This window comes from Poromitra crassiceps, assembly GCF_964638095.1.
Source record: "Poromitra crassiceps genome assembly, chromosome: 10".
Lineage (NCBI taxonomy): Eukaryota > Metazoa > Chordata > Actinopteri > Beryciformes > Melamphaidae > Poromitra > Poromitra crassiceps.
The window spans coordinates 48,117,406-48,132,093 of NC_139631.1; the positions used below are offsets into that span (position 1 = coordinate 48,117,406).

At 46.1% G+C, this 14,688-nt stretch overlaps 1 protein-coding gene across 3 annotated transcripts in view; it reads right to left on the reverse strand.

Moving 5' to 3' along the window:
• Window positions 1-14,688, reverse strand: part of brd3b (bromodomain containing 3b) — a 48,883-nt gene that overhangs the window by 13,466 nt on the left and 20,729 nt on the right. For all 3 annotated transcript variants that reach the window (XM_083645093.1, XM_083645092.1, XM_083645091.1), the window contains exons 4-8: window positions 13,849-13,986; window positions 9,686-9,833; window positions 6,754-6,923; window positions 2,445-2,855; window positions 1,188-1,316 (exon numbers count right to left, since the gene is read on the reverse strand). In XM_083645093.1, the coding sequence (XP_083501219.1) occupies window positions 1,188-1,316; window positions 2,445-2,855; window positions 6,754-6,923; window positions 9,686-9,833; window positions 13,849-13,986 (996 nt within the window). The remainder of the gene's footprint in view (window positions 1-1,187; window positions 1,317-2,444; window positions 2,856-6,753; window positions 6,924-9,685; window positions 9,834-13,848; window positions 13,987-14,688) is intronic.

Sequence of the window (14,688 nt, forward strand, 5' to 3'; positions counted from 1 at the left end):
TCCCTCATTGGTCAGAATGTAACAATTTTCCATGCTGGAATTCTGTACTTCATGGAAAAAATACAAATGCAAGTAGAGGAGCATGGTGCAGTGGTGGCCCAATGGTTAGAGAAGCGAGCTTGTGACCGGAAGGTCGTCTGTTCAATCCCCGGGACCGGCAGGATAAATCTGGGTGGGGAAAGTGAAAAGGGAGTGCTTTGCCCCTCCCTCATTACCACCACTGAGGTGCCCTTGAGGAAGGCCCTTAACCCCAACTGCTCCAGTGGAGCTGCTCAGTGGCCAGCAGATCAGACTGTGGTTGTACTGGTCAGCTTCCAGGTGTGAATGTGTGTGTGAATGTGATCAGGGCAGTCCTGAAAAAGAGAGCATTGCTCTCAGTGAGACTCCCCCTATGTATAAATAAAGGTTTATTAATTATTTTTATTTTTTTAAGCATGGAGCTCATGCAGGAGCAGCAGGACAGGTTGTTTTGTTATTCTGTGGTTTTCTCCCAGCGTTTACAGCATAGCAGAATATTCCATTTAAAGGTGTCTGAAGACAACTTGCTGCTGCCTCTGATTACACCAAGATGCTACCAGACGCACCAGGTCAGCCTGCTGAGTGACATCACAGGCCCGGCATCCAATCCAGTCGAAATCTGACGTTGTCTGCCTGCCTATGTATCTTTAATGCACGACCACACACCAGCTCGGATTGGGCTTGGTGGTGTGTTATGATCCCGGGAAGGTCATCAAGTCATGGAACCACCTGGAAAGTCCTGGAAACCACCTCACATTTGGGCTGAACATTTGCATGGTGGTGGCCGGGTTATGATCCAGGAGAAGGTCATGGGCAGGTTGGAAACTCCTGGAACTGCCTGCAAAGTCCTGGAAACCAGCTGGATACCACCATCATTTCCGGCCAAACAAAAGGCACAGTTGTATTGCTTTGTGCCTATTTAATTTGACATTGCTAGTGTATTAGAAATGACCTGTCAGTTCTATAACGTTGTTAGTTCTATTCTATTCAGATCATTTAAAAGTCTAAACAACCACCTCTGGAAAACAGATCACTCTCTCACACACACACACTCACTCACTCACTCACACTCACTCACTCACTCACACACACACACACACACACACACACACACACACACACACACACACACACACACACACACACACACACACACAGGTTTGCTGTACCTGCAGCTTGCGGGCCATGGCGACCACCTCATGGTCTGGAGGATTGTACTTGTAACAGTTCGAGAACATTAACCTGACGTCTGTCGCAAAACTCTGAGGGTCCACGTACTCTCTGTTATCCATCTTTTTCTGCAGGAGAGGAGGAGAGAGAGATTAATGACAAAAAGCTTCTTATGAATTCAAGTAACATTGTGTGTGTTAAAGGAGAACTTTGTCTTTTCTTTTTATCTTTTTTCAGATCTTTTTTTATCCCATTTTATTTAGTGCTCATTTAAATTTATTTATCCTGGTTGCTGCTCCACCCTCTGCCGATCTGGGGAGAGCCGAAACTGGCTCCATGCTTCCTCCGAGACATGGGCAGTTAGCCAGCCGCTTCTTTTCACCTGACAGGGGAAGCTTCACCGGTAGGACATAGCACGTGGGAGGATCACGCTATTCCAACGAGTTCCCCTCCCTCCGAACAGGCGCCCCGAACGACCAGAGGAGGCACCACATCAGCAACCAGAATATTGCATGTTTTTGGTGAGGGGTTCCTATATGAAGGAAACCCCCAGGGGGCACGGGGAGAACATGCAAACTCCACACAGAAAGGCCCTTTTTTTGATTACCCCACCCGGGCGGTGGCCACTCAAGGACATGCGGACGGGCACAGCGTCCCAGGCGGGAATCGAACCCAGGACCTTCTAGCTGTGAGGCGCCACCGTGCCTCCACAGAACTTTGTCTTTTTAAAGACAGCTGAGAATTCATGAAATATTTGGTGAGTTAAAGGAGAAATTCACCAAAAAAACAATGCAGATTTATTTTGCACATGATCTCACACATATCCGAAAACTAAACTGTTTTGAAGTCATTCAATTAGTTTGACAGTTATTGAGAGTTGAGTTGAGTTGATTTGAGTCAAGTCAAAGTTGATTTATATAGAACATTTACACAACCACGGTTGGCCAAAGTGCTGAACAGGTTACAAATGTCAAATAGACAGAAACAGTTAGTAAGAAACAGGAATACTACAGTGAACAATAGACGTAATAAAATAGTTAGGCACAATAAAAATGGAGTCGGAACTCAATCTCGAATCGAACACTAACAAGGAGAGAAGCTGTTTCAAATATTGGGGGCAGCTACCGCAAAGCCTCTGTTTTTTATCCTAGATCTCAGAACATCCATGAGCATCTGGTTAGTCGACCTCAGAGCTCTAGCAGGAGTATGATGATGTCAGAGGTCTATGGGGTGTTTGATGATGTCATGTGTGTTACCCGGACGGAGCTGAGGTCCATGGGGTGTTTGATGATGTCATGGTAGTCGTGCAGCTCGAGTGCCTCGGCGTCGACAGGCTTGTAGAAGGGCCATGCGTACGCCGCGTGCTTCTTGGACAGCATCTCCTTCAGGATGGTGTCACAGTGTTTCAGCTGCTCGCCCAGCTTCCCTGACTTCCTGCCGCCAGGCCCCGCCCCCACAGAGGCCCCACCCCCCTCAACCCCCGGCCCCGCCCCCTCCTCAACCCCCTCCTTGCGGGGGGCCTTGGGGGGCCGGGCGGCCGCCTCACGCCGGGACGAGCCCAGCTTGGCTGGCTTGGCCTCCTGAGCTGACGGAGAGTCCGCCCGGCCCGCAGAGATGGCCGACGTGGTGGGAGTGGTGGTGTCCGCTTTCCTCTTCACTCCCTTCTTCTGTAGCGAGAGAGGAGAGGGGAGAGAGACAGGTAGAGAGGAGAGGGGGGAGAGAGAGAGACAGGTAGAGAGGAGAGAGAGAGACAGGTAGAGAGGAGAGGGGGGAGAGAGAGAGAGACAGGTAGAGAGGAGAGGGGGGAGAGAGAGAGACAGGTAGAGAGGAGAGGGGAGAGAGAGAGAGACAGGTAGAGAGGAGAGAGACAGGTAGAGAAGAGAGGGGGGAGAGAGAGAGAGACAGGTAGAGAGGAGAGGGGGGAGAGAGAGAGACAGGTAGAGAGGAGAGGGGAGAGAGAGAGAGAGACAGGTAGAGAGGGGAGAGAGAGACAGGTCGAGAGGAGAGGGGGGAGAGAGAGAGAGACAGGTAGAGAGGAGAGGGGGGAGAGAGAGAGACAGGTAGAGAGGAGAGGGGGGAGAGAGAGAGAGAGGTAGAGAGGAGAGAGAGAGACAGGTAGAGAGGAGAGGGGGGAGAGAGAGAGAGACAGGTAGAGAGGAGAGGGGGGAGAGAGAGAGACAGGTAGAGAGGAGAGGGGAGAGAGAGAGAGACAGGTAGAGAGGAGAGGGGGGAGAGAGAGAGAGACAGGTAGAGAGGAGAGGGGGGAGAGAGAGAGACAGGTAGAGAGGAGAGGGGGGAGAGAGAGAGAGACAGGTAGAGAGGAGAGGTGGGAGAGAGAGACAGGTAGAGAGGAGAGGGGGGAGAGAGAGACAGGTAGAGAGGAGAGGGGAGAGAGAGAGACAGGTAGAGAGGAGAGGGGGGAGAGAGAGAGAGACAGGTAGAGAGGAGAGGGGGGAGAGAGAGACAGGTAGAGAGGCGAGGGGGGAGAGAGAGAGAGACAGGTAGAGAGGAGAGGAGGGAGAGAGAGACAGGTAGAGAGGAGAGGGGGGAGAGAGAGAGAGACAGGTAGAGAGGAGAGGGGGGAGAGAGAGAGAGACAGGTAGAGAGGAGAGGGGGGAGAGAGAGAGAGACAGGTAGAGAAGAGAGGGGGGAGAGAGAGAGAGAGACAGGTAGAGAGGAGAGGGGGGAGAGAGAGAGACAGGTAGAGAGGGGCGGAGAGAGACAAGTAGGCGGAAAGACAGTTAGGTGCCTTTCTGCAATTCATTCTCGATGGTAAGGATGCTCTAGGAGCGCTCCTCTTCCCAGCGCCGCACCTATCGTTTAGCGCTCTCTGCGGCTAGTGCTTTTGGACGGAGGGCTCTGGGTGTGTGTGTGTGTCATTGACTGTAAAAATATGGACAAAGCTATCCCATTGGTTTTGGGCTCCCGTTTTGAGGTAAAGTTTTGAGGTAGTCTTCGCCAGCGCCTTCACCACATTGCAATTTTATTTTTAGTAGGGATGCACGATATTTATCAGAGTGATAAATTATCGGACGATATGGGCATTTTGCATTATTTATTATTCCAATGATGACATTTTAGCCGGTAAATAACCCCCGATAATACAGCGCTAACTTGGCTTTGTTTTGCATTGGAAGCAGAGCATTGTTGTCGCGTGCCCGTGACGTCACAAGCAGCTGGCGAAACATGGCCGCCTCCAGTGGGGCTTAACAGTTTCAAATGATAACAAAACAACGCTATTGCAATTTGCAATACATGTCCCGCAAGGTTTCTGAGATTAGGGGAAAGTCTGAGCTGGCGTTAAGTTAAAAATGTGTTATTGTAAGTCGCTTTGGATAAAAGCGTCTGCCAAATGACGTAATGTAATGTATGTCATGTACATCTGCCCTTTCTTTCTTTCTTTACCCCAGGTGTGCATAAAATACAGAATAAGAACTTATTTTTTTAATACAACAAGGCCAGGTGGAAACCTGGCATACGGCCGGTGCATGGGATCGTCACCCATGTATACCCATACACATTTTAACAATCAACACATATAAGCCGTCATCTGATTTTCCACCTTTTTTCCCTGTTTGTGTTTAGGGATGCAGGATAAAGATTTTTTTTTTTTTTTTTTAATAAATGCTGCAGCTGCACACTTACTGTTTAAACTTGAATTATAATTGTTGTTTTTCTTTGTTCTTTGATGTGAATTTATGGCTTTTTGGCACCTATATGTAACCTTTTAAGGTTGAGATAATTGTATTATCATTATATGGTCCAAATATTTCAGTAAAGCACTTGAAACATTCTTGCTTGGGTGGTATCATTCTACTTGAAATGATGGTAAAATGTATTATTTTTAGTAAAATAACATGTCACGTGTGCAATGCAATATTTGTAATGGAATCATTATGGGACACGGCTAAGAGCCGAACTTAGCCATAGTTCCATAATGATTCCATTTGCATTGCACACGTGCTACACTATGCTAGCTAACGCTGTACCAGGTATTAGCCGTGCCCCATAAAGATTCCATTGCAAAACACGTTAACGTTAGCCAAACGTTTTTTTGGTTACACAATGCATTGCCAGCTATCTCAAAAACTAATGTGACAGGATAAGGTCCGTTTGATATGTTGTTAAACGTGTTATTTTACACCGTTTGAAAGAATGAACCCACCTTGAATTCTTTGAACAGGTCTGGGTGCCTGTCTTTCAGGTGCTTGGCGAGATTGGATGTGTTACCCTTGCCATAAAAAGTTGAATGTAGGCTAAGTAAGCAGCAGAAGCACAATATTGTTTTTGTTTTAAATACTTGAGGGCTACATGCCACTGGTGTTGCACTGTATGCACTCACTGCCATAGGCTACAGAGTTGAATGTAAGAAGTAAGCAGAAGCACATTGTTTTGTTTTAAAGTTGAAGGCTACATGTCATTTGTTCATTGGAAATGGTTGCATACTTTAATAAAGACGATCTCACCGCTGTTTACATGCTTTTCCGATCGGCTAACACGCTAGTTATAGCCTACTTAGCTCAGCTGTTAGCTACTTATCTTAGCTCTCTGCCTCGCGGTAAGATGTTCATGTTCCTTACGCATAACATTCATGTATATTTGCTGGAAGGGGAGACGTCTCCCGCTACTGTTGATGTCCAGAGACACTGGGAAATGTGTGTTTGGTGCGTCGTGTGTGTAACGTTAACATGGGCGCAGACCCTCTGCGGCCGGTCAAGCTGAACAAGATCAGATCAGGGCAGACAGGAAGTCCGAAACCGGACATTTGTCAAATAAAACAAATTTCAAAGTAAAAGCCCATCTTGATGAAAGGGTGCCAGGAGTCGTGACTGCAGCGATTGGGACACACGTGCTCCCATAGGCCAGTGCAAGCACCGGCCTAAAAATGTGAAATAATGATCGTTTATTGTATCGGTTATCGGCCAGGAGAAGCATATATGTATCAGTTATCGTATCGGCTGTAAAAATCCATATCGTGCATCCCCAATTTTTTGTTAGGATAGGATTCCTTCAGTGCTCATCGTTCGCGAGGTTTTTACCGGGAGCCGAATTATCTGCAGACATCTCCTCCTTTCCAAAACAAACAGGCAAATAATTAAAACAGGTAAAAACTGTGAATAAAACAGTTTCACGTTCAAAATCATTGTTTCTCCGAGACTCTTTGGCAGACACAGGACGTCGTCGGCTGATAACTTCAGATCCAGACATCCAATGACTAAAATCCTTCACCCGGTTAAAAGATATAAACCAACAAGATGTAAAAAGTGAGCGACATGAGGTGAAAAAGTAGGAAAATAGTTGGCTGGAATTGTCCAGCGACACCTCTGATGATGCCATTCAATTGACAGGAGACCAAATTATAAATGAGATTGAATAAAATTACACATTTCTCTGGGTTTGAAAACTGTTGGAAACATTTGGGATAATGTATGTACACAATGATAACATAAGTCTCATAATTTTCATCCTTTATAATGCGGAAATGCTAAATATTGTGCCTTTAAATACTCAGTCGAGTTCAGCTTGACAGAGTGAAGACATGGCCAACTGACAGGGAGGCGTTACCTTGACGACGGGCTGTGCGGAGGGCATCATGGCTGCCGGGGGCTGCGGCGCAGAGACCGGGGGAGTGGCCTGCACCGGGGTGGGCGTGGTCGAGATGACTGGCGTCTGAGAGGGGGAGGGGGAGGGGTAGGTCGTTGGAGGAGAGGCTGAAGATTCTGCCTGCTGACTCACTGGGTGAGAGAAACAGAGAAACAGAAAGACAGATTAATAAACAAACCATAAATATGTTTATGAATGCATCACAATCAAAATGACTCATTTCTCGAGTGCAGAACTGCACATTTCACATTGCAATTGTAGGAAGTAAGCAGTCTAAAAATAAAATATAACTAAAGAAAGACCGTCTTGCGATGGGATCACACCAGCCGCGACTTAAAATGAATGGGTGTGTGTGTGGGGGTCTCTGATTTAGCCGTGGTTAAACCATTCTGTGAATGGGGGGTGGGGGGGTTCAGAAACTACAGAGTGTACGGGCCAATCAGGGAGCTGCCTCATAGTTGTAACGCGGCCAATCAGGCTGGCAAAACAATAATGGCTGCCTTTGTGGCTCTTGGTAACGTCAGTGTTCGTGGAGTTTGCACAGCCACAAGTGCAGTTATTGCAGAAATAGACTCAATAACAACAATGGATGGTTTTAACCAGGCTAGCTCGGATCATGCCCATTTTCAAACTCAACCTTAATTTTTATGTCAACTACAGGTTAGGGATGGGCATCGAATTTCGAATTTTCGAATAATCGTTGTTATTATCAAGGTCAACTTTTATTATTGAAAGTCGAAATGCGATTTTTTTTATTATTTTTTTGTGAGTGAAATGTTGCATTGTCTCCCCTGATTCTAAGTATAGTCGAATCGCTTGGTTTGAGCAAGTAAAACAATTTTTATAAGCATTTTAAGCAAGGTTTATGGAAAAATGAATGGCGGATGAAATCCCATGAAGAGGGAGAGGGGGTGACTTTGGCACCCAGACCTGAGCCTACTAAATATTTAATGAACCACTCATGATTGTCAAAACTGTTTTTTATTTTCGAAAATGTCAATGTCATGTAACATGTTCTTTACTTCAGTGGTGCAATGCTTGTTTGAGCTAAAAATCCACAGCAGAAGCTTTTTCTATTAATTAATAAAGCCTTAGACTTAGGATCAGGGGAGACAATGCAACATTTCACTCACAAAAAAAACAAAAACAAAAATTACATATTAAAAAAAAAAAAAAATCGAATTTCGAATAGTGTTTTTGCTAGAAATGCCCATCCCTACTACAGGTGTCTAGTTAGTTGTACCTGTAGCAGCGGGGGTTGGTGGTGTGTGTATACCTGTAGTAGCCACTCCCGCTACTACAGGTACAAGTCGAGTTCAGCCCCAACAACATGTAGCAAAACGTTTATTTAAATGGGAACGGTGGTGCATTGAAACATGCAAGGAAACAAAATGTTCAACCTCGAAACTGTAGCGAAACGGTGCACAAAGTTTTCAGACTGAACGCACCGCACCCTAGGTATTCTCTCTACTCTAGCTATGAGATTCATGCTACAAGTTTGTTCTGAACCAGTATTTCAATGGATTTAGTCTCGCTTGCCAGACTCTCTCCCTACAACGGGGTAGACTCATGCTGTACTGGCTGGCACTCTGGTATAGCGGGGGGAAAGGCTCTGTTTACCTTTACAACCAAACACCGAAAGTACCAAGGAGGCAGATTCTAGATCCAATCGTTTTCAGCGTGTAGCAATGAGCTAGCATTGTTGATGATGTTGTTTCACAACAGCACAGGCATTTGAAATCGACAGATTCGACACGCATAGTGGCAGAGGCATTTGAGATAGACAGATTTGTCACGGAGGGAGCATTAAGGAAATCCAAATAGTACACACTGTAAACAACGTATTTTCTGCAATGTAGCGGTTCATATCCTCGTAATATCTCGTCCATAAATGACCTAATTAATAGCCTAATTAGCGTCCGTTCTGAAAGACGATTCCCGCATATCAAACAGCTGCAGTCTGCATAACATTCGTCGGGGGAATAGTATAGGCTATAAATGCACATGACTACTATAACGTTAGTAGTTTTTGTAAGGGAACGCACAACTTGCTAGCTAGACATATTGCAGTTCTGGAGCTGGTTTCCAGAGGGAATATCCTCAGACCAACTCACCACAGACAGCTATACGTCCTCTGAAGCTTATTATTATATCCGTTAATTTTACCTACTAATGTCAACATGGTTTGAGCATAAAGCCTAACCTACTTTACTAGGCACGGAGCATTCCTCCTGGCGCCCCTGCAGTCATGATTGTATAGACTACTTTTTTTTAACTTTCACTTATGCCTTTCTTGCTGCATGAGGTGATTTCCCCTGTATTTTTTTTATGAATGAGGTGACCATTCGCACCATTCCGTGTTGCCGCTCCTACGCTTTCAGGTGGAGGCGGGTTGCAGGCATTTTATATAAATGCCTTCACTCATACAGTATGAGCGCACAACAGGCTGTACGTATCCTGTCTGTGACAAACAGGTTAGGCTTGCTCATACATATATAGATATATATCTTTTATTTCTTATACATGTTCTCATGTCTTTACATATAGAAATATATGTATACTTTTTATTTCTTGTTCATGTTTATATGAGTCTGATCTGTTATCTCTGACATTATTTGTTTGTTTATGTTATGTCATGCTGTTACGTTACGTCCTGTCATGTCTGAAGTTTTGAAGGTGTTGGGTAGGCTGTGAAACTGAATTGCCCTTCTGGGATTAATAAAAGTTGTCTGAAGGGTAACCCGGCACTGTGACTAGGTCCACTGGCGGAAAGAAAGGTGTACAACAATTACCCACCAACTCGCTTTCACAACTTTCACATCGGAGGCGCAGATACCATTTTCTGGCTTTCAAGGCCGGTGTGAAAGCGGCTACAGTGTGTGTGTGTGTGTACCTGTAGTAGCAGGGGTGGGGGGTTTGCTCTTGCTCTTGGCTTTGGCAGCAGGGGGCAGCAGAGCGACCTCCTCCTGAGGCATCTGAGCCACTTTCTGCAGGAAGATCTTCTCCAGAGCCTGAGCCATGAGAACGATGTCATCTGTGGGCTGCTCACAAACGCGCACGCACACAGACACACGTGCGCGCACACACACAGACACATGCGCGCACACACACACACCATTATTATTATTAACCTTGAAGGTTATGTTTTCGGTCCCGTCTGTCTGTTGGCGGGATTATGGAAAAACTCCTGGTCCGACTTTCATGAAATTTGGTGGGAGTGTGTAGCATGGGCCAAGAAAGGACCCATTAAATATTGCTGTGGATCCGATCTGGGGCGGGGCAAGGAAGGGGGCAGGGCCATAACTAGGGATAGGAAGGTCGTAGAGTCGGGATTGGAGGGGGGAGGCGTAGGGGGAGTGGCTAGGTGTATCTGGGTTGTGGGAGGGGGCGTGGTCAGGAAAAGGGGCTGTGTAGCAAAGGATAGGAAGGTCATGGAGGGTCAGAGTTGGAAGGGTGGGTAGGAGGAGTGGCTAGGTGTGAGGGGGGTGGGTTCAGGAAAGGGGGTGGGGCTAAGGAAAAGCGGCTGTAGCTAGGGATTGGAAGGTCGGAGACAGTCGGGGGTTTGAGGGGTAGGGGGAGTGTCTGGGCTGGCAGGGGCACAGGAAGTGGGGGTGCTTATGATGCTGCATCACCCTCTGCTGTTTTGTATTGGAATTGCAATGTCAATTAAATATATATATATAAACTAGGATGTCGCCCGTAGCTCGGCCTCGCCTGCCCTATTGGCGTGTGTGTGTTGCTCACTAAGTGTTTTTGCATCAGTGATGTCACAATGCCTCCTTGTGTGTGTGTGCCCCATTATGATGTCACTGATGACATCATCTGTCTGTATGTGTGTGTGTGTGTGTGTGTGTGTGCCCCCCTGTGACATCACTAATCAGTCTTGTCACAATGCCTCCTTGTGTGTGTTTGTGTGTGTGTGTGTGTGTGTGTGTGTAATCAGTTCATCCTTGAGTCAAGGTCGACGTTTGAGCCAAATTGGAAGAAATCCCGTCAAGGCGTTCCTGAGATATCGCGTTAAAGAGCTTGGAAATGGGGTTGGTGAGGTAACAGTGACCTTTAACCACCAAAATGTAATCAGTTCATCCAGTTCAAGTGGACGTTTGAGGCAAATTTGATGAAATGCCGTCAAGGTGTTCATACTAGGGGATGGGTACCAAGCACTGGTATTATTTGGTACCAGGAGTATCAATAAGGTCCTTGACGTTTGGTGCTGCTATCGGTATTTTATTTATTTATTTCTACCGCTCCCTAACGAAGACGAAGCGGCACCAGGCGTTTGACATTGCGTGTTTACACTCCTGTCACCACGCTTGTGACAGCGTTAAAAGATCAGTAGTATATTTGGAAGAAAACTAGTTTCATGACAGGAGGCATCACGCTGTTGAATCACACAGCGCCTGAGAGATATTAGCGAGCGACTGCCAAACTCCGCCTCACGTTGCAACAAACGTCACAGCTTTTGTTGAACCTGACTTGTTTTCCGACAGAATATTATGTGGACTTGAACAACGAACAGCGACGTGTTAACTTGACCTGTAACGTTACATCCAGATCAGGCCATCCATTCAGATAAGTTGGTCCATAAACTCCACATAACGTAACTGAATCCATCGCGCTGGTTTGTTTCATAATCCTTTGAAAACGTCGGGTGTCATTTATCCAGTGTCATGAACTCCAAACGGTCATGTTATTAACTTGACTCTATTTAGCTCAGTAGTCACAAGGACTGCGGCTGCTTCTAGCATGTTAGCTCAAGCGTTCAACAACAAAAACAGTCTTCTTCTGTCAGTGCCATCTTAACTGTAGCGTAACAGCAGTGCTGCACATGCAGTGCCCCCGGTGGCTGTAAGTATAACTTCACATCACAACACATCCAGACTCGACGAAGAAAACGTTTTGTAAATGAAAATATGCCCCAGTAAAGAGTCTTTGTGGTGTCGAGTTTCCAGTCAGTGACGTTGCGCAATGCATTCTGGGTGCTGTAGTATGATTCCCCCTTAACTCATTGAGTGCCAGCCACTTTTGGAAAACGGACGCTCCCAGTGCCAGAGTTTCAGAGCGTTTTCAGTGATTTCTCGAGGCCCACAGAATATTGTGTGATATTACACCGAACACGCCCAAAGAACGATGAGACTCTCTTCTATCATCAGCAAAAAAAAGTTTATTGATATCATTTTCCGTTCTTTAGTTATGAGCCGGAGAAGATAGGTTGATTTCACCAAAAAGAGACATTTCAAATTAGAAGCTGAGATAATTAGCCTTTTGTGAAATGAAGCATTTCAAGCACGACTGACTCTGAAGCTAATATTTTCTGATGTAGTCACACCTCAAAAATAATTTCCTTCAATAAAACAGTGAAAACAAAGGAATTTTGTTTGGCAAAATAATATTTTTTTGCTGCAACCAGCAGCGCCGGCCCCTGCGTGCGCTGCTGGTTGCAGCTTCTTGCTGGTCTTGATTTACTGCTGGTGGGCATCAGATATTCTAGCGTGTGTTTGCCAATCCTGTCCTGCTGTCTGGGTCAGTGTTGTATGCTGCCCTGCGTGCCCCACCCCGCTCAACTGCAAACCCCACCTCCGTGGGAGTGTCTCTGGTGGCTCTCTGCTGCGTTTGCTCTGTACTGAAAAGTGCGCTACATCCAGCTTTTTTACAGCGTGTATTTGTCACCGGCTCCCATGCTTCCAGTTGAGAATAATAACAACTCCACAACTAATCATGCGGATGGGCTATCGCAGCGGACACGGAGGGGCTCAATTGTGGCAGCAGATTGGCTGCTGCAGGCACAGCTAACGTTATGCTTCATGCATATCGATGCATACGGATGCGATTTCCGTTTCCCCATGACTTCTTCTCTGTTTTTTCCTCACCTTTCTGTAATCTGGAGAGCACTGTCGCCACCTAATGGGTCCGTAAAATAGCTTTTACACATTCAACATCCACCATACTTTCACAGGAGATGGATCAGGCTTTGATCCACGTCCCACCGTCAAAAAACGCAATTGACGACTTTAGTCGTCATTGGCACTCTACGTTAGTATTTGAATTGACGACTATAGTCGTCATTGGCACTCAATGAGTTAAGAGCTCCAATTTAAAAAATAATTACATATTTGTACTACAGCAGGTGACCTAGGTGGCCTATTTCACAGCAGTTAAAAGGGCCTTCTCAGGAATTTAGCTTGTAATAAGTAATAACAAAATGACTGTTGAATCTATTCACATCTTTTCATGTCATGGCTTTATTTTTTGCACCAAATTATGGAAAGTAGTATCGATAAGTATCGGTATCGATAAGCAGTACGAGTACCAGTACCGATAAAATCCAAATGATACCCATCCCTATTCCATCCATACACAAAGCCAATTCAAAGTGCTCCACTGGGGTTTCCTCCATAATCCATATAACATCAATATGGATCCCCACTAAAAACATGCGGAAGATCGTCTGACTAGTGGTGGTTGGAAGAATTGGTCCCCGGGCGCTGCCCCTCCTGGCCTGAACCAGGCACTGCAGCTGCCCCTCCTGGACTGAACCGGGCACTGCAGCTGCCCCTCCTGGCCTGAACCGGGCACTGCAGCTGCCCCTCCTGGCCTGAACCGGGCACTGCAGCTGCCCCTCCTGGCCTGAGTGGGGGCATCACAGTGCAATTTTGGAGTAAAGAAGCTTATATTGGTGCTTACTTTCAGGAGATCGGTACGCGGTATTTCCCGAATATCGCAATATTTCGAAAAGCCTCCTTTCAGAGGCTGTATGTAGCAGGCTCAGTTTTAAAGCCAGAGTGAGGTTTCTGGTATCATATGAAATGACAAAACTTACGGCACCCATTGGTAACAACCATGTCATGCTAGCTTGTCCGGAAGGTTGGTAAATAATGCTCCAGATTTGGGCTAAATTTTGGAGGGAAAATACATTTTCAAAGGGGTCCTGTTGTCCACAGCCCAATGTTGGCAGGTATGGTTGGTGTGTGTGTGTGTGTGTGTGTGTGTGTGTGTGTGTGTGTGTGTGTGTGTGTGTGCGCGCGTGTGTGTGTGTGTGTGTGTGTGCGTGTGTACCTTGTTGTAGATGTAGCAGTTGGTGAACATGGTGTTGAAGTCCTGCATGGCCTCACTGGCACTCCAGTAGTAATTGTTCTCCAGTCGTTTCTTGATGGTTCCCATGTCCATCGGATTCTTGATCACCTTGTGGTAATCCTACAATGACATCATCATCTTCATCGTCACTATCGGTCACCAGGCATGGGTCGGTGTAAACTAGGGATGCACCGATCCACATTTTTTCACTTCCGATTCCCATACCTGAATTTGGATATCTGCCGATACCGATATTATGCCGATACCGATATTTTTCTTGAATATACAGTATAGGCAAAGATTTGGCCAATTAAAGATTTATTTTTTAAATATAGCTTGCAAAAAGCAGACAAAATTAAGAAAATATACAAGGCAAAGAAGGATACTATTATACAGTACATGGGCAAATTACGGCCAGCTGTGCGGCCCGCGCTGGAATTGCAAAAAAATTCAGATTCCGATCGGATTTCCGATCCGTGAATTATGTCAGTATCGGCACCCAATACCGATATTGGATCGGCCCCATCCCTAGTGTAAACATCTTGCCACTAAGTGTTGCACTTTGAGCAGCGCTTCCCAACTGAGCCCATAAATGACTGTAGTGAGACTCCAGTCCACTTGGTGGCAATAATGCACCTCTAAGATGGCTTGCCAACCACCAATAACATTAACTAACTAGAACGACCGCAACGCGGACTTATGCCTCCGCCATTAGTTCATTTTGGAGTCCAAATTGCCATTTGAGGCAAATTGGAAGAGATTCCGTCAAGGCGCTCCTGTGATGTTGCGTTACAGAGCTTGGAAATTGGGTGTGTGAGAGGT